At 40.7% G+C, this 24,986-nt stretch overlaps 1 protein-coding gene across 2 annotated transcripts in view; it reads left to right on the plus strand.

Moving 5' to 3' along the window:
- Nucleotides 1-24,986, plus strand: part of fstl5 (follistatin-like 5) — a gene marked incomplete at its 3' end in the record, with an annotated part of 184,505 nt that overhangs the window by 13,897 nt on the left and 145,622 nt on the right. For both annotated transcript variants that reach the window (XM_083915590.1, XM_083915591.1), the window contains exons 2-3: nt 12,403-12,544; nt 22,024-22,054. In XM_083915590.1, the coding sequence (XP_083771716.1) occupies nt 12,403-12,544; nt 22,024-22,054 (173 nt within the window). The remainder of the gene's footprint in view (nt 1-12,402; nt 12,545-22,023; nt 22,055-24,986) is intronic.

A 24,986-nucleotide genomic window follows, 5' to 3' on the forward strand; every position in this document is an offset into this window, starting at 1 on the left:
GCATTGGCAAAAAACACAAAAATTCATGCTAATTCTAAAGCTAACTGATTAATTAGGTTAATGAATTAGACCATTAGCATAACTGGTCATATTTAATATATCATGGTGATTATGGAAAGGCATTAAGCAGCTCAAGTGCCTCTTATTTGGACGTGATCCAGAGTATTTGAGCGATGATAAAGGCTGTTCCAGGTTTGGGCCTCAGCTTTTTATCTGAGACCTGTTCAGATATGGCTCAACTATTTGGACTCAATTTAAGCTCCCTAAAGAAATCCCCCTTTCTGAAAATTGCTCCTCAGATGAAACGAAAAACTTAAGCACAAGCATACTTTTTTTCTTTTTAAGGCCCCTTTTCAACTGTTTTCTCACGCTGTAACCCCTAGTGCTCATTATTTTTGCTGTAAATAGCACAAACCAGGATACCGTTAATGAAGCCTTACTTCATTGGCACTTTGAACAGTCACCAATTTGAACAGAAGGCTGCTGCGCAAGAGGCGGCTAAAAGGTGAGTTTTAGCTAGTTAACTCTGTCGAGAAAACACCAGTTTCTTTCTTTCTGAAGTTAAAAGAATTAGTAATCAAACGGAGCTGATTATAACTCCTCAGGTGTCATTTGAGGGTGACCCTTAAAAAGCCACAGTAAATCACATTATTTCCCTATGCATCAGCAGGAACTCCTTATAATTAAAACAGACTAAAACACAAGCTAAAAGGTCACAAACAAGTTGTTCGGTGTTGAAACATGAGCTACATATGATAAATGTTAACATGTCTTCCAAATATGGAGCTCACAGGAAATTTAGAGGCTGCACACAAAGTGGAATCCATGCTAGCTGTCAGCAGCTACAGCTGCTGGCACAGCTGGGTGTCTACAGAGGAAGTGCTCTCATAGCAAAAAGGCGCTGTTCATCCTCTCACCAAAACATCTGTCACCATGTCATTGTAAATGAATGGCTGGTGATTATACAATGGCGGCTTTGTGAGGAGGTGGCTCTGAATCACCTAATTCTCCGTGGATTACAAGACTTCATGTTGCCACGTCAGAATTTAAAATCATTAAGAAACTCTGAATAAAAATGTCCCTCTGGTTCAGTTCAGATAAAGATAGAAAGAAGGAGATATGTGTTCATTATGCCTTTTTAAGTAGAAAGAGAGGCCTTCATTCAGGAACAAACTCAGGGACTAAGAGTAATTATGGTTTAAAGTTCTCTGCATCTCAAGAGCGGCGAGTAGTCGATATAGTTGTGCAGGGGTTGAAAGGAGTTCAACTGGGAGTTCGAACTCACATGAAAGGCAGCTTTTTTAACATCAATATCTATATATTAATATGTTCGAATAACATTATTTCCAACAACAGATAGAACAAATTGAGAGCAACAATGTAAGTTGTAACGAAATACTTTCTACTTTAATATACTTCTGATAATTTTCCTGGGTTCAAGGAAAGATTCCTGCTGTAAAGGGAACACATGTTTTACTTTGTAAAGCCGACCGATACCACAGAATTGTAATTCACGGAATATCAAATTCATGACAGCTTTCCGCTTTATTTGTGGCTCTGAGCACCTGTTTTGTTTCGAGGGAAAGAAAAATCCTCTGGCACACAGGAATTAATGCGTTTTATGTTTCCAGCTGCTGCAACAGCTTGGAATAAATTGGGGGACTGGGCAGTTATCATGTGCAGTGATATTAATCATCTGTACACACACTAACAGAACCTCAAATTTTATCAATAAAATTTAAGATTTGACACTGCATGGCCAGAAAAGCGATCTCTGGCCACGCAGTGCCAACACCCTACAACAATGATTAAGGAGCTCCAAGTAGTTGCCAAAAAAAACCAAGACGGTAGATCAGCATTGTACAAATACTTTAATGCCCAGTGATAAACAAAGTGATAAAAAACTAGAATGGAAAGTAGAAATGAATCAATTTTCACATAGTTTCCACATGCATTGGTCGGTAAAGCACACTGAACGGGGTTGGCAGCTGTGCTAGAAATGAACAATCTCACATTTATTCTGCCTATTACCATGCATGAAATACCAGCGGGGACTTGTGATCAGTGCTTTGATTGCAAGGTCTGGAAGGAAATTGAAGAGATTTTTGGATTGATGTTTAAAGCTTTTGATAATGGCTTCGTTCTTAAAGGGTGAATAATCCTTTGCAACAAACTATGTATGGTTCAATTTGAATTTCCTGTTTATAGCCTACATACTGCACCTGCACAGTTTATAGTGTGAAGTTATGAGGCCTGTGTTCGGAAATATGAGATTGAATTAAAAAATGTTACGATACAAGTACAAAAATCTCTACCTTCTCACATAATGTAGAGGTCAAACATCAGGTCATTGTCTTTTCTGAAAATCCACTCTGTTTCCCAAACTGCTGAACAGCTTGCACTTTCATATACATTTGGGGTTCAGTTCTCTGCCCAGGGGAAACTTTGCAGTATTTTCTGAAGGAACAGATTTTTGCCCCTTCATTTCAAACACCCAGCTTATATGGCCTTCATATAAACTTACAACCTTACATTCACCAGTCAACGTGTCTAACCTCTAGGCAAGTGCTGCCCCTTTTTATGGACCCGCTTTGCCATTTATTAACTGACTTAATGACTGCAAGTGTTGCGGAGAGAAATGTAGTCCGGTCTGTTTGAGACGTTTGAGTTTTTTACTCCTCCAGGACCTCCAGAAAATCGTAGTGAATCGCTTTTTTTTGTCTTTTGTCCAATGCAAAACATTCTCAGCATATCCTTTTCAAACCTTCAAGTGTCTCATTTCCTTGCACATCATAAACCTCTGGACTACAGAGGCAGCTGATGTTTCCTTGATGCACCAAAAATAATAGCAAAGCACTCATAGGATGTAAGGAATTCTTCACAATGACTCCTACAGACGTCATGCGGGGACATAACATAAGTACTATTTGAGATACTCATTTAAGCATGGATGACATTCAAAGTCACCCTTTTGTTCATTTGTTGTAAGGAAGTGCTCCCTCTGAGAGTTTGGCAGAGCATTTTCTACATTTGTAAGGGAGGAACAACGACCAAACGGAAGCACTACCCTAGGGGGAAGTGTGTCGCCTGTGGTTTTGGACGTGCTTTGAACTTGAAGGAGTCCTTTATCAGTGCAGTGCTGCCGGGGATGTATAAGTATGAGAAGTGCCATGATAACTCTGCCAAATAAGACACGCTGCAGCAGGGTGCTTGGGCAGCAAACACACAGCAGATGTTGCAGTGTTCTCCAGATATCTCAGAGACAAAGTGTATAACTCTAACCAAATTCATCGGTACATAGAAATACCGCTGAGCGTGCTTAAAGAGATCTGCCCACAGGAGGTCAGAAATGTGTCAGCTGAAGCGTATGGTGAGAGAAGAGAGAGAACGACAGACAGAGGAAAGCAGAGCTGTTTATCTGCTGACTTCGAGTTCCTCCAGTGACTTAGTAGGAAATTTGAATAATTTCAAACAAACCTGTCCAGGAAACCAATGGTTTACGAAGCAAACTGGGAGCGCCAGTGCATCTCTACTGAGACAGGCCCAGGTGTGACTACCACAATGCAATTTCTCAGCTGTACAGGTGGGCTCCATTTTGACTGGAAATGGAAAGAAAGTATTTTTTTCCCACTAGGGGCCAACCAGAGGAAATTCAAAACATTACTAAAGTTGACTACACCAGTCAAGCCTGAAGTTGACATGTTTTACATACAGATTCAGAGCTTCAGGAAACCAAATCTCACTTAAATTCCACTAAATCAACAATAAAAAAGCTGTTTGCAGTTTGTTTATGCAAAACAAACTAAATCAGAATCATTTAAATAACATGATCCTATTATCAATGTTGTAGCGGTCACCATACTATATACACTTTATTATTTGGTAGTTCAACATACAACAATATATCAATTTGGGAAGTCATCACTGAAAAGTAACAAGTATCTAAAGCTATCAGATAAATTAAGTGTTGTAAAAAACAAAAAAATACATTTCCCTCTAGTGGAAACTAGTGGAGTAGAAGTAGCCTAAAATGAAAATTGAAAAAATTATGAAAAGTAAAGTAAGCTACACGTAGGCTAAGGTACTTGAGTAAATATACTTTCCACTGCCTGTACATGCATTTTTATAATATTAATCATGGTATCCTTAGATTGCCATCACCAGATTTCCAAATGACGGTTTAGTTAGTATGATATAGGCAACTGTATACAAAGTCACTATCATCTGGCCACAGGTGGCAGCACCGAGCACAAGACTGCCTATTGGTCAATGATTGAGGAAGACGGTACAGGCTATCTTGGATTTCCACAGGTTGTCATTGGTGCTGCCTTCACACGCTCTGGAAAAGATGGTCCTTTCCATTTGTGAACTGGAAATTACCAGCGTGTCATGTTCAAGTACTTTTGTTGTCGTAGTGAAATGAAACATGGCGGACCCACAGATCCTGACCTGTTGCCTGGGGAAAACAATATTGGACTGCCTTATTTATCTGCTACAGCAAGGAGGGGATTTATTGAATCCCAAATGGTAAATAGTATGCTGTATTTCTTTTATAGATCATGAATAGTAGAAGGACAAAAGAGAAAGCTAATATTTCTGTTTTAGCTACATAAGATTGGTCTATCTTTATCCGAAGCACATAATCTTCCCTATCAGCTCAAAAACAGTGTTGTTGAAATAAAGTGGACTCTTGCGTTGTGCTCCACCATGCTGAAAAGGTCATAGGTTATCTCATCTGACACTTGTGTATCAAAATATCCACGAGCTCCCCAGGGGAAATTACCACATGAGGGGGTATTCATGTGCAATTTTGACGTCGGCTTTTGGAATTTACCATAATTTCCATAGGACGTGATGCCTCCGTGAATTCAACTGCTACTTTTGTGTGGTTTTGCTAAATCACACACCAGTGCCCCTGCTCACATCGACATCATAGCTTCTCCTGAAGTGTTGTTTGGACGTTCACCTGTTTTCAAATGGATTTTTTTCCTTCCTCAACAAAAAACAAACAAACTTTATTATCACAACCGGCTAAAACTGGTGCCGCACTTGGGTTTTTTCACGGTCCTGCATCAGGGCTTACGTCGTTAACATCTGGTGAGTCCAGCTGCGTCTACTTTTAAAGAAAAAGTACCTCAAAATTGTACTTAAGTACAGTATTTGAGTAAATACTGAGTTACTTTCTGCCATTGCACTCCTGTGGCATCTATTAACACCCTAACACGCCTTAATTTGGTATATAGTTGTGATATGTTGTAACTCAAGTTACAAGTGATAGAAAGTAACTAAACAGTTACATTAAATCAAGTACTCTACTTAGGGTACTTAATATTTCTACTCCACTACATTTCAGAGGGAACTACATGAAGTCACAACTTAACAACTAAGCTTTGAGAGGGCATGGTTAATGTGTGATGTAATGGGCTTTCAAAATATTATTGGCTTAAATTTTTTGACTTACTCATTGGCGAAACCGGAAACGCTAGAAGTTGTCTGTTACCATCCAGACTGAGGGTCTTATGTGTGAAAATAATAATAATAATGTCAAAAGTAACATTGCCTTATCAAGGTAAAAATAAATGTAATGCCTTGGCTTATATCCTTTCTATAGAGGTCATAATATGTTCATAAAAGCATTTAAAAAATATCAATTGATCATGGCAAGTTAACATCAGCATAAGGAATGGGAATGGAGGACCATTTCCAGTTCCAGTCACAAATTGGAATCTGAATCGAATTAATATGCCTCCAAGCGTATAAAAATTCATTTTATCAATGCCGGCGAGTTTTTTCTGGCAGTTGCACATTGCAAAGATTGACGTCAAAGTTATGCGTTTACTGTATCTGCTGCTGGAAAATAAGAGGCAGAAACGGTCCGAAGGACGCGGGCAGGCTTATCAGATTTTTTTCTCTGAAAAACCTGAATACCTAAATAAAAAAAGAAAGCCCTACAAATATTCTCTCATTTCATCTTCACTGTGTTTAGACTCAGACATAATAAAACAGTTGCACTGACGCTGAAAGACGTGTGTAGGCGTACTCTTTTCCACACAGAAAATTGATCCAAGAATCTATAAAGAATTGGATCGATAACCACAATCAATAATGGCATTGGTATCAGTCAAATGTCCTTTCTTGGTGTAAATCTGTAATACTTTGAAGTAGGGTAATAGCAGATAATCTACATGCATGCTCAGCAACATGGATAGCTGGATAAACGGTTAACTAATGGAAAACAATAATTATTTCTCCTCCTTTGACACTTACAGTAACATAGACCTGCGAAAGTGCTGAAGAGCTGCTGCCACAGGAAAATGATGACTGCGGCTTTAAATGTCTTTTCAATACTTGACAGGTTTCAAACACAGTTAGCAAAAATGGCATTTAAAGACGCTATTTGGAATAATATTGGCGTAATGGAAACTGTCTATCCCGCAGAACGGGCTTTGATTTTAAAATGATCTGCAAGGAAAGCTCACAAAGCGTTTTCTGCCACGTCTCTCTGTTCAATCTATCATCAGTGTGTTTTGTGGCAGCATGAGAATAGAAATAAGATAAGCCTTTGTGGCAGGAGTGTGACCTTGTGTATCTCATAAACCGGATATGTAGCTCTTGAAAGATGTGACGCCCAGACACAAGAAAATAATAACTCTTTTGTTTCAAAGAAAAAGTCGTTTCAAATATATTTTTTATATCGATTAGTTCCAGTAATTAATTATATTATTAAAATAACTTTGATAAGCATGATTGATTTATTTTGTGTTGAAAGGAGGTCCAGTTCACGCCCATGTAATGCGACATATTTAAAACAGCGCGGTGACTTTGAAGAGGTCTCAACCTTCACATTGAGAGTGTTTTAGTGCAGTGTTTGGCCAGGGTTGGTTGACGGAGCATGCATGTTTTTTCCAGCTGCTCATTCCTTCAGTCATAGATGTTAACTGCATCTCTGTAACCACAATGCTCTGCTGCATTTGAACAACTCATTGAGCGATGTAGAACATAGCAGCTTTACATGTTTTCACTTTTAAAAAGCAGCAACAAATACGGCCATTCATTTATTTGTCAAAAGGCCAAAAATCATGTAGTGTCTCTCAGCTGCATACAGCATGTTTATGTAACTAAACCGAGTTGAGAAAAAAAATAGAAAACATCAGTGAGTTCAGCGTTCTCTGAATTCTCCCTGGATGTCAGGACCCCCAGCAGGGGTCACACGATACATCTGAGACTTGGCAAAATGATCAAAAGGAGAGGAGAGCAGAAAAAAACACATAATTCTACAAGTTCATATTTTTTAATATTTTTCAGACGTTCCAAGTTTTTTTCTTGTAAGTGAACTGACTAATTTGATTTCTTCAACACACAGTAAACGAGGGACTGGTTCTGACTTTTTAAATTACATTTCTGTTTGGTTAAGTGAATCAAAACCAGTAGAAATTTGACAAGTAACCTTGACATTGCTTCATTTTAGGGCGGGGGGTGGGGTGGGGGGCTGGTTTGGGAGATGGTTTGAGTTTCACCCTTAATTCCCAATTTGTTACATCCTGTGTGCATACAGGTGAAGGCACCAGACAGCAGAATTGTACGTGGGGATTGGACATTTTTCTCTGTTGCTGTTTCACCCTGTGATGTAATTCAATAGGTGTGCTTTACTTAAACATTTGAATAATAGTAATGGAGTTCATGTGCATCTAAACAGACATTGTCGAGTGACAGTGATATTGTCCTTGCTAGTTTAGATATTTGGAACCTGTTGAAACCTACAGTATTTCATGATGTTGGTCCTTGAGACTTTGAAATGACGCTTTTAGCTCAGGCATGTTTTCCTTCATTTCAGTGAAAAATTGTCAATAAATCTTTTATTGTTGTGAGAAACTGCAGATGACTTAATACATGTAGCTAGCGGTGCAAAACAGATGCTTGAGGGATATGTTGCTAAAACACTTTACAGGGTTTGTTTTCCTTTTGCAAAATGGTGAGATATCTTAACTTGTGTCATGTGTCGTTTCTGATTGTTGAACCTATATGTTCCAAGTACTGTACTCTACTGTAGCTCATACAGTGCTAGCTACTGGAGAGCTGAATAAACTGAGTTTTCCCAGTGGACCATCAGCCATATTCAAGTATATTAGACTCGAGCTGTGTTAAAAAGCTGTAAATTGGAGATTAATTAGCAAGAGGTTAGAAATTGTCCAAGCTGTCTGGTATTAGTCATGTGGGAGGAGAGTATTCCTTAATTAAGGGCCTTCGGGGTGAAAAAAAATCATGCATAATGTAAGGAAAATGTATAGCATGTTTAAATTATGTATTCCTATTTTCCAGACTTATGACTTGCCGAACATGCAGCATGGCAGCTGTTATAATATTACAATGTGTGCATTTATTCACACCCAGCTAATGTCTATTGTATTGCAGTCAGGTGTGTATACGTAGTATTTGTGAGAGGGGGATTTAGGGACATTGCTATTGTTGTACTTTTCCAGGGCAAAAATCTGCTGAATGAGAAAGATCGGGGGGTTGGAGGAGAGAGTCTGTGAGCTTGTCAAGACATGATGCATTGTGTACATAGTGAGAAATAGGTAGTCTTCATTTGAAAGTCAATGCCAAAGCTTAGATGTGCTCCGGGGAATTTAAAATCATGAGCCAAAGTTATGATGACACTCCCTGAGGGGGTCCAGGGAAAACTTTGGGGCTCTTCCTGTCTCCTCTGCTTTCAAGGCAAATAAATACTTGGACTATTTACTCAAACATGCACTCTCACGCACAAGGACTTGTATACAACTATATATATATGACATGCTCACAATAGAGTTGATGCCAATTAAATTGAGAACCACTACTGAAAGCTACTCTTACTTTTTCCAGTATAAATCTGTATTTTGTTTGTAACCTTGCATGTAGCCCCAGGGCACACTCACTCTGTCCATCCGTATCGTGCCCAAGCATGTTTCACAACTAAAGTCTAGTTGGTTTGACCAGTGTGAGTGCAACCGCTTGCCATGTACGAGCACGAGCGTGCACACGTGTACGAGCATGAGGCCTACGGCGATTCTGACGTCATTTTATGTGCGCCTGTTCGGACATAGAAAAAAGATGGACGGACCATGCACGGACATCTAAAACAATGCCGGCGAAAGGTTCACGCCGGTGTGATGCGGAGGTGAAGTGTTTACTGCAGATTTGGTCAGTCAGTCGGACAAGGTGCATCGGGATGACGTCAATCAATGCGTGTGACGTTTTACGGCGTGATGACGTATAGCCAGCAAGATGCATTCACACGAGGCCCAGGTAGTGTGAGTACAAACGGGCCTGGGCCGCGGGAAAGGGAGGGGGGGGCAAGTACCCTAAAGCACGGGGTACGGTACGGATGGACAGTGTGAGTGCGCCCTCAGTTTCATTTTGGATAAAGTATCTGAATAAATAACACCCTTATAGTATAATACACAGCTAATGCAGCCTAATACAGCAGCCCTGCAGTGAATCCTACCTTGATGAAGGTTATAATTTGAAGGTTTTTGTTGAAACATTTTAGAGAGAAGTTGATTCAACTTTGTGATTGTATTCGAGGTTGTACTTGGTGCTGTTAAATTGTACAATATTAAATCTACCTTCATTGCTGATTGATTGATTGATTAAATAGGATGGATAAAATAGACACATACAAATTTGATATATGCAGTGTTAGTTTGCCTTCACTTTTGCTTCCTTCCAATCTGTGTACTTTGTCAGAGGGCAACAGAGCTCTATTAACAGTAATGGTGCTCAAGATGAAAAGAAAAATAGACTCAATGACAAGAAGATTAACTCAGCGATCGCCACAACAACTCAAAAAAAAAATCTTTGTGCAGTCTGGCGTGGAACAGGAACAATTTAATTGTACATTGTTCACTCCACAGTAAAGACACTTCTTACCCTCTTTGGGACTTTGCCCTTTCAATAACACACAGCACAGCATAATTGGCAGTTTAGGAAGTAGAAATGAGTCAGTTAGTAGAAGTGGAACGCACAAATTATTTGAATGTGTTGCAGTTGTGACTGATCAACATGAGTTAAATGTCTGCGAGGAGCTGTGTGATGCAGTTAAACTTTTGAAAACTGTGCATATGTCTTTGTCTCTGAAACAGCATCCTGCAAAAGTTAGTCCATTAATAACCCATTTAACAGTGGGACGCTGCGGAGAAGTTGATTGATTGTGCTTGCCGATATGGTAATCCACCTAGTGTGGCTAAAAGACTGTGTTAGCAGAGAAGTGGAGCAGCAGCAGCTGCAGGCGGGGTTCCTACCTGGATCTGGAGAGTTTAGAAATGCATAGAGAATGAATATGATCGCATTAAAAGGTAATAAGTAAGATTTTTAGTGCCCCAAAGCACAAAACGACCATAATATGTCTGTAGGGGTTGGTAAGGCTGTTGATCATTAACAGAGTTTTAACAATTACTTGGTCGGGTAGAAAGATCTTTTGATTTCCTATAATAGTTAAGAATAAAACATCCCAGCCCACTGGAAGATTAATAGCCTCGCGAGACCATCCAGATCTCTGAGCTCCATTGTATTTTACTCACAGATCAGTCTGGTAACTTGCCGCAGACAAAATTTGCAGAAGTTTGCCCAAGCAACCGAACCAGTCAGCGTAGATTTTGAGACGGCTCGAAGTATGACACGACGAGAAGCGACTGTTCAGTGTAAACAACATGGCCGCTTCGTGGATGAGATAAGCGCAGCTATCGAGCAATCCGCTTGCTAGCGCTTTTTTCTCTTGGACTCTTCTGTTGGAAATAAAATATCCTTTACCGAGATGTTGTTTACTTTCTGAGCTTTGCCTCGCTGCTGTTAGCACGTGATACACTTGTTGATCTGATTGATTGATTCGGCGCGTATGTTGGTGATAGACAGATAGTTTATCCAATCAGCAACCAGTATTTTCGCCCCTTCCCAAAAGATCTCCAACCGTGAGTTCCCAGATGGATATACTGAGCAAATGCGAATTAATCCGTCTGGCGGAGTCAGGTTAGATGGTTAAGGCACGTCTGTAAATTCAAAGTGGCAAGGTGGATGGTTTGGCACAGTGGTGTTTGGCTGGTGGTGGGTGCAAGTCTATCCAGGTTGTCTTTGACAAAGAACATAGATTTTTAAATACCAATGTCTCTAAATAGCAAACAAAGTCCAGAAAATGGATATTGAATATGGCAGACAGTTATAGTCACACCTCAGCTGTTGATGTTTGTTCTTCTAACTGAAAGGATATAAAAGGATGGAGGTTCAAAGCAGAAAATGCCCATGAAAACTGCAGGTGTCAAGCAACTCAAGAAGGCAATAAAAGTCACATAAAGTCACAAAAATAAAGTTCCAATGTTCCCTCTTTGTCCGGCACATCACAGCGACATGCTGCACTGTCGGCACAACCTCGTGACCTCCAGTGAATAGCATGTGGGCCCACAGAGCTGCCACAGCAGTGCCATTGTTGTCTGACTCGGTGTCACTCCAGAAGAACAAGGAAGCAGGGTCACCATCCTGCTGTCAGTCATCTCTGCTGGAGGATGATGAGCAGGCACTGGTGGCTTGACACGGCTTAGAAAGTACAGCTCAGTGTTTGGGAAAATCAACAAGTCAAGTTGAGTCAATTTTATGTATGAAAGCGCTTCTAACAAAGGGGATTTTTGTGATGTGCCGCACAAAGAACTGTCGGCATAAATGCAGATAAAGTCGAGGGATAAAAATAAGAAGGATAAAACGCATTGCAGATTTTAACATAAAGCTGGCGTGCGTGTTTGTGCGCGTGTGTTAAACCTTGTTATATGAGAGCACTGGGTAACCCTTATCCCTCTCTTTGCATTTTTACTTTCTGAACATTGCAGTTTGTGGGACTTAGACATTTTCTCAGGGCATGTTTGTTTCCCCCCCCAAATGTTTTTTTTGTTTAATTCATGTCATGCAAAGGTCAAACTCGTTTTATTCTGCGCGATGAATTATTAAAAATGCAGTTACACTGGAGGTGAAAAGTGAATATTCTCGCTTCCTTTATTAAATATTTGGGCTGCATCTATGTGAGGGTGTGAGGAAAGTGTAATCTCACCACTACATCACGGTTGCTCGACTAGACACTCAGACTAATTAATCCAAAGCCCTCACATTAATTTCCTAAATATATTGGCTCTTTGTCTTCTTTATCTTGATCTTCTCATGACGTCTATTTCCCCTTAATTGATTCAAAAGGAGATCTAATCTCCTCGCAGAGTGTGGGGCATGTATTGATAGCTTTAGTTTAATTCAGCGACACTTTTGCGTTTCCCATTGTCTACACTAATTACGGCAGACATGATGTATTGTCTGTCTCGAACCAACAGGTATTGAACTTCCAGAGTGAAGGAGAATAGCACTCACCTTTCTTGTTTGTTATTTTGACAGAAAAAGACCAATGAAGACAGGCAGATGGTGGTCGGCGGCAATTTTATTGTTGGGGCTCGCTGTGCTTGGCGCCGACGGGAGACCCAACAAGGAAGGATTCAGGTCGCCGCTCTATCGACCAGTCGTGAGATTCCGCCACAAGGTATTGATTGCTGCCTTTTTTCATTTGCTGTCCGTAATGAGAAGACTTTGTGCCATTGCCAAGTATGAAACTAATTACAGTGGCACTTTCTTCCTCCATGATATGACTCTTCTGTGGTTGTTGTTATTTTTCTTCCCACTGAAAAATACTTGATGAATCATTACCCCTCCCTATGTGCCAGCGGACTGCCTTTTCAGGAGACAGCATTGGATTTAGGCATGGCACAGCTGAGTAAAGATGAAGACGAACTTTGAATGAAGCAAGGCTGTTTGCGTGTCAATGTAGCTGAAAGTTTAAAGTGAAATATGTAATTTAATGCTTATTGACTCAGCAATACAGGGCAGGCCCCACAAGCAAAATCTGCCACTTTTATTAATCGCTCTCTCTGCATCTCACCGAAAAAGTTACATTTTTCCCTCTTAAATAGGAGCAGAGTCTGTTTTTTTTCTCTGATGTCTTTCCAAAACACCAGAGTGGCAGAGATGGATCAATTAGAGCCAGACTGGGATATAAATTGACTGTTTTGACAAACTGAAATTTGTCGAAAGGAAAGTGTTTTTGTCAAGAGGCATTAGTTGGATTGTGGCCCTTCAGTACACATTTCCCATAAGCCCCTTTCGCAGCTTTGTTCACTAGTTAACATGTCCTCCTTCATCCAATCTAAGACAAAAGAAAACAGCAGTGACAATAAAGAAAAAGTGTCATGTTTGCTTTTCGGTCCGAGGCCATCTGTTATCTCCAGACTAAATATTTCATTTCAAATGTGTTCCAGCCATCTTTAGTCATTTCTGCATGTGAATGAAAAGCCAAGACTGTGGTGGTTGAGAGGGAAAAAGAGAGGGATACAGAGGAAACAGATGGTAGGGACGTCATTGGACTGTGTCAGGCTGGTGAGTGTGCAGCCAGGAGCAATGCAAAGCTGTTTAATTGACACAATGGTCAAACACATTTTGACCTTTTAAAAAAAAAGATTTATTCAGAGATGCTTTCCTAAACACATGGCTGCAGATATCAGCTATGCAAGAGCTGGGTTTTGTTCTAACCATAGCTAATGTGGAAACTGTGTGTTAAGGATGGGGAAAGATTTAAACTTCAATACCCAAAAAGCCTGTAATATGAACACAGTAAACTGCAGAGATAGCACTTCTTCCAGAGCGATCCATCGTCCGCCCCTGCCTGGACCGTGTGTGATTTTAGTCTTAAAGAACCAGATCACAGTTTTCTAACCTTATCTCTGTTGACAGTGTAGCATTGCACCATTGTTTTGTTGCTACTTTTTACTAAGTCTAAGCAGAAGCGAGAGAAAAACAAGCTTTCTAGATTTAAGTATCTTGTGAGGTGAATGCTTTTTAGTCTGGTGGATAAAATGTTTTTCCTCAGCCTGTGTTCACACCTTTAAGTGTACGATTTCAGGGATAAATGGAGTGTTTTGATATCATAAGAGAAACCGATCTAGGCAGACACATGTCCTGGTACTTGGATCTTATTTCAAACTGTGGTGAATCTACTGTACCGTTTCCGAATTTGACTCAAAAGTATAATTCCTTGCATTATAGTAGTTTCTAAAAACAACATAACAATAAATCTACAATGTTCAATTTCAGAGGCAGTTTAAAAGACAATATCTGTGTTTGCACAAACATATTTAATGTGCTTTTTGAAGATTTGCATTAGAAAAGCCTTAGAGAAATGGAAAAACGTGATAAAACTTCCTCAAAAGAGCATAAAGACGTTTACGCTTACTTGAGTTAATTTCTGCCCTTTTCAACATGAGGTCGATGCGCTAAATGGTATTTGGAAAGCCCTTGTTTTTGCTGACAGCAAAATATCCTCAGACTCTTTGTCTCCGGACGGCATTAAAACATGACCACTACTGCGTTACATGAAAGAACATTTAAGACTTGTCCAATTCAACCAAATTCCTGAAGACCTCTGCATTTTTCGCTCTACGATGCAGTTAGGGTTAGGGTGACTTGTTTTATTTCCTCTCCTTCTTCTGCTTCTATGTTTACCTGCAGATTATACCCATGACTAACCTACAGCGCCAACTTCTGATGAAACTACACAGTAGCCTACTTTATTTGCTCCGAGCCAGAAGATGGAAACACACTTAATTCAGACCATTCTCTGTTGTGCTGCGCAGAGAGTGTACCCTGTGCTTTTTGTTGTAATGTCATGTCATTTGAATGTAGCAGGCATACTGTACCACTTAAAGGAGGTTTAGTTCTGCAAATAGACATTTGTATGGTGGTGTAAATAGTGTTTAACCTTCTTTGTATCAGCCAGTATTATATCTCTTGTTGAAACTAACTCGGTTTTGAGTTTCCCTCTTTTTATTGGCCTGGTTTGAAAGCGGAGTGACTTTAATAATTAAAGTAATGTACATCCACGTGTAGCGGGAATTTGACGAGAAGCTACAAAAATGATGTATGTGCTTTTCCACTCCAATGAAATTAATGTGCCTGGCGCTGTGATTACATCGCAGAGGAATGTCATTACAGCATCTGCGTACCATTACGATTCATCCTATGAGAGGACAGAGGTAGACTCGGCTCATCTATCCTCTGTCAAGAAAGGCTGTGGAAATTTACAGCCCCTTTGAGGAATGGTGCAAAATATGTCATCAGCCTTTTTGGTGCGTAGAGAGTGTTCTCCGCTGTCGGCTGGATTGCAGGGAGGCACAGGTTATCCACTTGTCAATACAGTTGAGTGAGCAGTGTTAAAGAACGCTTGTTTCAAAATGAGATACCCACAGACTGTAGAAAAGCAATACCAAGTCTCAGAACATGGCGTACTCTCAGAATTAACATTTTGCTGGTACTCAAAGTCTCTAGTTACAAAATTACAGCAGTTAAAAGTGTCTTTAAAATCCAGTTTTCATCACCTTTTTTATATTAAATTCCTCTAATGTTCATGATTAGTGGAACATGGTAGTAGAAAAGCAATGACATTTTTTTTCTAAATTGCATTAATAACCACAAGTGTAGCTATAGTCAGGGAAATGTGCTGAACGTCCTTTGAACTCACCGCCACAGGCTGTGATCCACCAGTGGCCCTGTTAATGCTATGCCTCTTCCTTTGCTTTTGAAGGACAGTGTTTGACAAGGTTAACGGGATCGGATACAACCTTTATAAGCTTTCCTCACAAAGACTTCAATCACGAGGAGGCACTCGGCCGTAAACAGCTGGTCACATGCTCTACCCATAATTCCCATGGTATTGTTTCAGAAGAGAAAATCACTGTGAAATCCTGCACATGGAGTCAGGAATAGGACACAGATCCTGGCTACCAGAATCCAGTCCTAATTATACTTTGTATCATTACTGTTTAAAGCTCCTATTACATGCAGACTTCATTCGATTTCAGTCTTATTTCACTCGAGCTCTCTCACCATGAGTTTCACTGTAAGAGTGATGGAGAGACTCAATATGCAATTTGTGAAATTTGTGGAATAGTTGCCAGGCTTCCTCAGCACGAGGGACGAAAGCAATTTCTGAGAGTTTGTCGCTCTGACATCAAGCTGTTATGTCAGGACAAACAAAATGGAGGCAAGGACAACTGTGTGCAAAGCCCCATCCATCCAGCACTGGCCACATGGCAAATGTAGATTAACAGGGGATAAGCAGAGCGATTTGGAGGGGGCTGGGCAAATGAGATTGAGATAAAGAGACAGGGAATGAGAGAAATAACAAGAATACATTCACAAGAATCCGCTTAATGTAAAGTAGCTTTGGTTAAAGATGCAATATACAATGTTTGGAGACTACTGTCAGTATTATTTCCATCATCCTCCTCCTCCTCCTCCTTCCCCTCCTCCTCGTCCCCCTCCTCCTCCTCCTTAGTTGGTCAGTTTTAGCCCCAACCCTTGTCACTCATCTTGATGAGCTGTCTAGTTTCAAATGGCAGCCAGCTTGAGGCTGAGATAACCAGCATCTGTAAAGTCTCCACAGGGGCTGTAGAGGCAAACGCTATATGGAGCCAATCTGCTATAACAATAACAAGATGTCATTGTCCATGCTTGTGTAAAGAAGGTGTATAGTGCTCAACTCCAACTGGGTACAGGTGCAGGAGGACAAACACCATACAAAGGAAAAGAAGAGGTTTTCTGCACATGACGGTTTGGGCGCTATTGAAATTACCCTAATGACAATATCGCTTTACGAAAAACAATGATATAGATATTATAAATCAGACCTATTGACTATCATTGATCAACATTGATGTAGGAAATGAGGATAACCTGCGTTTTGTCTATAACCTATATGTTTGGTGGGTTGATGGCCCTGCCACTACTGCTACTTAACTAGTGTTGCATGAAAGCACAGTGAAAAGCAAACTAACTCACTGGCACATTATCTAGCTTGCTAATTCTCCCATGATGTCATGCTGAACTGTCACTCAGCCTATGATAGCAATTTTCTCTCCTACTCTGTGAGGAGTGTGTGGATGAAGCATTGCCTTTTACTTATTAAGTGGCTGGCTAACGGAGTCCAGTGCAGTGCTCAGTCCACTATGAACATACCTGACAACTTTCAGCAAACTTCATGGAGAACAACACTCACTAATCAGTCTCTGGTCACCGAGAAACACAGTAACACTGAATCCGTCAACGTGTTAGCGTGTTGTTCACTACCAAGCTGGTTTGCAACTGGTAGGCTACTAACAACATTATCTTCACTTCACCTGTTCAACTGACATCTAGTTAACAGGTAGCCAACAATAAAGGGAACCAGTTAAGTGGAAGAACATATCTGTTATAGTTGACACGTGAGGGCCATTATTATGGCCAGCCGATATCGTGTTAAGTGATAATCCTCGTCATATCGCCCAAGCCTACTGCACATTGCTGAAATGTTTTCATGTTCTGTTTGATGGAGACTCCAAAATAATGCATGATAGTTATACTACGAGTAAAGATTGTCCAACTCACCATGCCACAAGTTGAGCCAGGTGACATGAAGTGAATGAGAAAACTGTGTTGTTTTTTCATTGGTTCTAAACTAAAAGGTAGATTCAGCCTTGCTGATAGGGTGTTATACTGTAAATTCTGCTCACTTGTCATGCAGGTATGTTGCAATTTGCAGTTATATGTTACAAGCTGAAGTGTACTTGGAAGTTGATGGTGTGGGGGAGTGAAGGATGTGAGATCTGAAGCAGGAGAAGGAGAGGAAAAGGAGGGGGGGAGCCAGAGAGAGAGTGAGAGGGATGTGGGCGGTCAGCCATCGAGCTGTGACAGGGGCAGATGAACCACAAGTTGTACAGCTGGGTGCTTCATGGTCCCCAGACTCTCAGGGCAGCAGAGACAGGCCCGCCAGCGGCCCTGGGGAAATCACTCTCCTCAAACAAATGAAGTGTGAACACGGTCTGCCATATGCAAATAAGCCCCATTTGATATCTTCCCTACCTGTAGTGTAATTCTAAATGTCACCTCCTCCAGAGGATGAGGGGAGATGAAGAATGTCAGGGAGCCACAGGTGCTTTTTGTGATTTGTGCCTACGGGGTCTTTAGTCAACAATGATTTGTAAAATATCCAGAAAGATGATGTGCAGGGACAGCTTTTAACCACATCATGATATTTGAGTTAGGTGTCGTTTTGTTCCATAGTATCATCTCGACTTTATATCATTTATTTTTTATATAAAAACAAATAGAGTAAGCTTATAACTGTTTTTTCACCTGAGGGGATTATGCCCTCAGGGGGATATATACTTTTGGTATTTCTTCTATTTACTGACATGTTATAGTATAATCAATCTTTTTATTAAAAAGTTAATTGAGAGAGAAATTAATAAAATAATCCTTCTTTTTTGCCCTATACCCAAAATTGGAATATTGCTTTTCTCTTTTTTCCCCCAAGATGTTGTTTCTTCATAAGTGGAACTTACTTGTGATAATTTAGTAAGACTTTAATAAAGTGCAGTGCATCAGCACCAACATTGCTTGTGTGGGTGGACAATACGGAAAAATGGCACAGATGGTATCACTGACATTGCAATGACCTATTTAGTAATAAAAAAAAGAATGTGATCTGTAGTTTAACAGTTAAGATTCAATTTTAATCATGAGATCTCTTGGATACAATTGTCTATATACTGTATGTGTTAAATACTTTAAATGCATTTTATGCTGTAATAAGAAGATTAGAATCAAATTGAGTTTATTTTAATAAAATACATGAGCAATATGCATATATTCTGTGTAAACCAGGGATTGGGTGATTGCTATTTCCAGTGGGAAGTCAGGGAGCATTGTTCATTATTGACTGTAGACCTGTTGCATTATGCATCTTCTCCATATCACCACAGTGCTTGAGCTACAAGATAGAGAGGCTGAGTTTTCTATACAAGAACAAGAAGGATGAGCTATGCAGATTTCACTGTAACGTACTCAAATATTTATGCTTCTTTCTTTCGTATTCGTGGTCTTGTGGAGCAGCTCCTCAGATAAGCAGTCCTGATAACAGCATTTTCTACAACCATCATCATTTGCATGCTCTAAATGCAGCTGATTTTATAGAGAACCTACTCCAGGGGTCAGTTATTCGCTCCTCTTCCCAGTATCTCTTTTTTTATCAAATGCGGTTCAGTTCAGATATCTTTTATCACTAACCGCAAATGTGTTCAAGTGGAAAGAGACACCTCAAAAGGCGTACAATCTTATAGAAAAAGAAAGAGAAACAAAAAATAATAACAATAGAATTAGATAACAGAATCACAAGAAAGAGAAGGTTCCAGGTTCGCATCCCGACTGGGGTCCTCTCTGTGTGGAGTTTGCATGTTCTCCCCGTGTCTGCGTGGGTTTTCTCCGGGTTCTCTGGTTTCCTCCCACCATCCAGTGTTAGGTTAATTGATGACTCTTAAATTGCCCTTAGGTGTGAACGGTTGTCAGTCTGTTCGTCTCTTTGTGCCCTGCGATAGACTGGCGTCCTGTCCAGGGTGTACCCCGCCTCACGCCCCATGTCAGCTGGGATCGGCTCCAGCCCCCGCCGCGACCCCGTCAGGGACAAGCGGTTGAAGATGAATGAATGAATGAATGAAATCCATAAATTGCTATGTATTGCTAAATTGTAGGAGAAAAAGCGCCAGAATTTGCAGCAGTGTGACACCTCTTCCTCTCTCCTCTCTGTCCCGAGCCAACAGCGACACGCTCATTCTCCCTGAATGACCTGTGATTGATCGAGGTTTCCCCGTCACAGGCTAGATTTGATAAAGCCTGAAAACCAAGCCAAGACGAGGTGCAGACGTCTTGTTTTCTCTCAGAACACTTGAATTACAATGCGATGATTACTATTAAGGATTTTTATTCGTATCTGTTATTCACATTTGGATTTCCTTGAAAACGTTATTTTGTTTTATTTGGATTCCAATGTCATATGTAGTTTTCTTGTTTATGTTTTGATACATTATGTGAAGCGCATTGAAATCCCTTTGTGTATGAAATGTGAATGCACAAAACAGAATCAGAGGGGATGTGATTAACCAGTCTATAGGTTTATCATTGTGCATGTAAGTGAGGCGAATGACCACTTAACGTAATGGCACATTAATGTGTGACTTATCAATGCATCATTAATTGCCAGTCAAACACACATCGCTACATTGCGTCAGAAGAGTCCTTGCAAAGTAAAATCCGTGGACCCTAACATCATGGCTGCACTTTAATGGGATCTGAGGTGAACACTGGGCCTTATGCAAAAAGGGTTGGTCCATGTATTAAATGATGAAGGAAGAACAAGATTGAGGGTCTTGTTTTTTACTCTTCGTGCTAATTTACACTTCTATTTCACTACAGTTCAGTGGGAAATATTCTACTTTTTACTCCACTACATTTATCTCATAACTTCAGTTACTAGTTACTTTACCATTCATGATTTTTGCTTCACACCGATATACACTCATGCATAGAGTAAACTCACAGGTTTTCACAATGACAGTTATAAATAAATATTTATCTCCCCATTCACAATTGAAGTGCTGGTTTTCTGTGTCAACCTTTAGTTTGTTCAAAGAAGAAAGAGACATTATCCCGGTGATTTAACCATGGATTCAACCAGACTGAAACAATTACAAGAACAACAACAGCTGCGAAGCAAGCTGTGTTGATGAAGAGTGATGCAGAAGCCAACGAAGAAGATCGTAGAAGAAGAATGCGGCCAGAGGAGAATTAACGCACAGGCTGACCTAGGCTGCAGTCTAGGGGTCCCAGGCGTGCAGGGGCCCTGGATTGGCCGGACTATTTTTTTCTTATCTACTACAGACAGGCCGGCTCTTTGGTCAGCATGAAACTGGACTCACTGGACACCGGACAAACTGCTGGACATTATGGACAATCCCAGCCACCCCCTGCACACCGTCATCAGCAACCACAGGAGCCTGTTCAGAGGAAGGTGCTCCTGGCCAAGTGTAGGACCAGCAGGCTCAAGAACTCCTTGTCCCTCAGGCCATCATCCTCTACAACTCCTCACTCGGGGGGAGGAGGAGGAAATAAAGAGGACAGAAGGGAAGGAGTGGGAGCCACTCACTGTGACATTAATAATCTACTCTTACACACCTGGACACTTATCTTCTTCTTTGTGCAATAACTTTATCCACCACTTAAAGTATTGCACTTAAGTGGTGGATAAAGTTCCATCCATCAAAGCGGTTGAAGATGGGCGGACGGAACTTTATCCACCACTTAAGTGCAATAATTTAATCTTGCTGCTCATTTCTGTCATATACAGTCATACATATCTTATGTTATACATTTCCTCTACATTTAACTTATCTGATTTAACTTTCTGTGAATTTTATTTGACCTGTATTCTTACATCTACCTCATATATATTTGACTAAGAGTTTATTGCTTACTGTTTATTGTTTTTTATACTTTCAGTATTTATTTAGCTAAGAGTTTATTGGTTATCCTATACTGTATTTTGTAAACCTCACTTGTGTTTTTTGTAAGCTGCTGGAAACTCAATTTCCTTGTGGGAATTCATCCCAAAGGATCACTAAAGAGAAATCTAAGTCTCAAAGTCTGAAAGCAGAGGACAAAAAAGAGAAGCACAATGACTGAAGAACAGCGAAAATTCCTAAAATGACAGGATTTTTCAAGGTTGCGGACTCTTTTTTCCCCAATAAAGTATTATTAATAATGTGAGGGGCCCAAACAAACAGTAGCCCAGGGGCCCATGAACACCTTAATCAGCCACCGCAAGCGGCGCACTGTGGTTGTGTGTCTATAGGAAGCGCTTGGAGCAAGTCTCCCAGCGTGCCGGTACATGACACGCCTAGACAGTTGCGCTGGGATGTGAGTTGACAGCAGTCAACATCAGCTACTTCTGCCATGAATTACTTTTTCACTTAGGCTTCTACTCAAAGGGCCAGTAAAATTTCACTCACTCAGCTAAACTTTAACATGTTGTTGATGCTGTGATCGTGTGGTTTATCATAACAGTGATATCGTCCTCTTTTCTTTTTGTTCTTATTCTTGCAGGATGGGATCCCTGAGAGCTTGAGGATAAAAGGTGAGTTTTCATTTTCTCATTCCTTCCTCTTCCCTTCTCTCCTGCTTCATGCAATTTACACAACCAGCATTGTACATAATGCAGGTCAGGTGTAGGGTTGTTGTCTCACGGAGGACACAGAGTGGCCAACACATATGCTGTCGGATCTTTTGGACTACCCATTGTGTTAAGGATTTATGAGTTTAATTTTTTAATAGAAAGCTGAAACACCTGATACAAAGAGCTCATTTAACAAAAAGATCCACCCTAGGAAACACACTCAATCTCCTGTTTCGACCAGTTTGATGGCTCAACATGAGGATCTCACCATATAATCACATTTTTAAACACAGTCAACCGACTACGCAAACATTTGCTATTATGCTCTCTCATGGTTTTCCCTAGGGACTTTTAAATGCTGCTTGGAACTAGGGCTGGACCAAAGTATTTGATTGTTTGTTCAGTTTTTCATTTTTGGAATTCTGTTGAATAAAAGAATCCTCAAAAATCAGTTGCTTTAATTAAACCAATCTCAGTATTAGAGTCTTTGCTATGGCTAGCTGTCATTTACAGTCTCCTTTTCTACACACACACCTGCTGGACTCTTGCTATCGCTACCACTATAAGACCTGCTCAGAGAGGTTTGTCACAAAAACGATAAATAGATTAATATTTAACGAGGATGACCATTAGTCGCAGCTGTAATTGGCACCATTCTCCCCAACAAGCTTCATCTACCAGTGTGGAATGTGGCACGTGGTTGTGTGGATGCATTCATGCGATAGGTGCATCACATCTGTCAACCTGTCACCTTTCTAATGTCTTCTCCGTCTCCTCTAAACAAGAGTCAATGTCAGGCAAAAGGTGATCCCGCTGCCCAACATGTCTGCCACTAAGTGTTTGAAAGGGCCGCTAAATGGACGCCTTCCCATCTCTCTTCACAAGGGAAGGTCGAAGCAGTAATTGTAGAGGGTGCATTACCATAAAGGGCGGCCCCAGCTGTCTGCTGTGATTCACTTTAATGCACCACGTTCTGTAAGCTGAGGGGGGGGAGATCTCACTTCGGCCAGTTTTCAGCAAACTCATCTCCAGTGCCGATAACGAGAAGCCAAGCGAGCTTTAGAGAAAATCCTAAATAATGCAAGCATCATCACATACATCGGAGGCCTCTTATTATTACGCGACTGAGGTCAATTTAGCGTTAAAACTTCAATTTTACAAGCTGCGTCACCATCTACATTTCAAATGGGCATCTAGCAAGCCAAAAGGAGAAGACGCAGGAGCAGCTGGGCAGAGTACGGCGATCAAGTTAATATTTACATAAAAGTGCAAAAGATTTCCAAGTGGAGAAATGGTTGGGATTAAATCTGTGTTTTGAAAGTCCTGCAGAATTCATTTTTTGCAGTTCCGTCAATAACCTAAAGCAATACCACAAGTCACTTATCTTTTTAACATATTTGCCCATCTGAGGTTTTTTAAAATCAAATCCAGTTGATAGTCTGTTTTATCATGGTGATGAATTCGCTCTGGGTCCTTTTGTCTGAGACTGTAATATTCCTTGCCCTGCGATAGATTGGTAACCCGTCCAAGGAGTTACCCCACCTCAATATCTCACCACCTAATGTGTGCTGCAACCCCGAATGGGATATGAAGTTTAGAAAATGGCCGGATGGATATTATGCTCCTACATTTAGTGTGAATGAAAAAAACAAAAAAATTATGGATCGGGGTGAGCTGCAGCGGCTATAAACTCTGAATGGATGTCAGTACGGAGGAGACAAAGATAGACAAATGCCAGCCGTTTTGCAGGATGCTCTGTAATTGGAGTCCCAGAACGCGCGTGAGCCACACTAACTAAGCTTGTTATGCAGGCTGCAGCATTGGGCTGCCGGGGAAATGCAATTTTATGGAATAAATAGACTGATTTAGCCATATGAAATACCTGATGGAACTTTTTGAGAGAATCCTACTTTCCTCATTACATGTAAGGTGTCAGCGCTGGGAACACTATTATGAAGGATGACTTGTGCTGGTATGGTGTGCAGACGAGAGACTCTCCCAATATTGCTGGTGTTTATGACCGTGTCCAGTGTAGCAAACTCTTGTTTTTTTCAGCAAATGACAAATGTGTTTATGTTGTGTGTATATCAGGTCGGGGCAGAAGTTGTGTTAGTCTTATATTTCATTTCTGTCATCAACAGAATTTTACTAACAATGACGGGAAAATCTGAAGGTTGTCTGTCATTTTGACAGAACACTGAGGGCGATCTACCCTAACTTTAAGTTTCTCACGTCTGTTTTTAATTGACACTAACGTTATCTTGATTTCAGTTGTGTCCTCTGCTCCACTCCATGCATGTGGCTCAGTGGAAGAGTGGGTCGTCCTCCATTCGAGAGATTGGTGGTTTGATCCCCACCTTCCCCGGTCCACATGTCGAAGTGTCCTTGGGCAAGACACTGAACCCTGAATTGCTCCCCGTGCTGCGCATTGGTGTGTAAATGTGGTGTGAATGGTTAGATTAGAATAGCTGGTTTGTAGATGTCCACTGCCATCAGTGTGAATGTCTGTGTGAATGGGTGAATGTGACAAACACTGTGAAAGCGCCTTGAGTATTCAGAAGACTAGAAAGGCGCTATATAAGTACAAGATAATTTACCATGTCCATGTGTGTTGAGAGACTACAGGCAGGTTGGTGAACATGTAATCTGGTCGTTTGCAGAGCGGCTGCTGCAGAGCTGGCTATACCAGGTGTGAGAGCGGTGCATAAGCGCCGCCGAGATCCGCTCTACAAACAAAAAAATGGGCCAGTCTCCGAATGTTTTTTACAGCGAAACACGAGAGCAGAGGATATTAATGATCATATGAATTTTAGCAGCAGTTTGCAAAGTCCCTTTAAAACACCCAATAATTGTGATGGAGTTAAAGAAGGTGAAAAAGAGAGATGACTATAGC

Source organism: Echiichthys vipera, assembly GCF_963691815.1.
Source record: "Echiichthys vipera genome assembly, chromosome: 6".
Lineage (NCBI taxonomy): Eukaryota > Metazoa > Chordata > Actinopteri > Perciformes > Trachinidae > Echiichthys > Echiichthys vipera.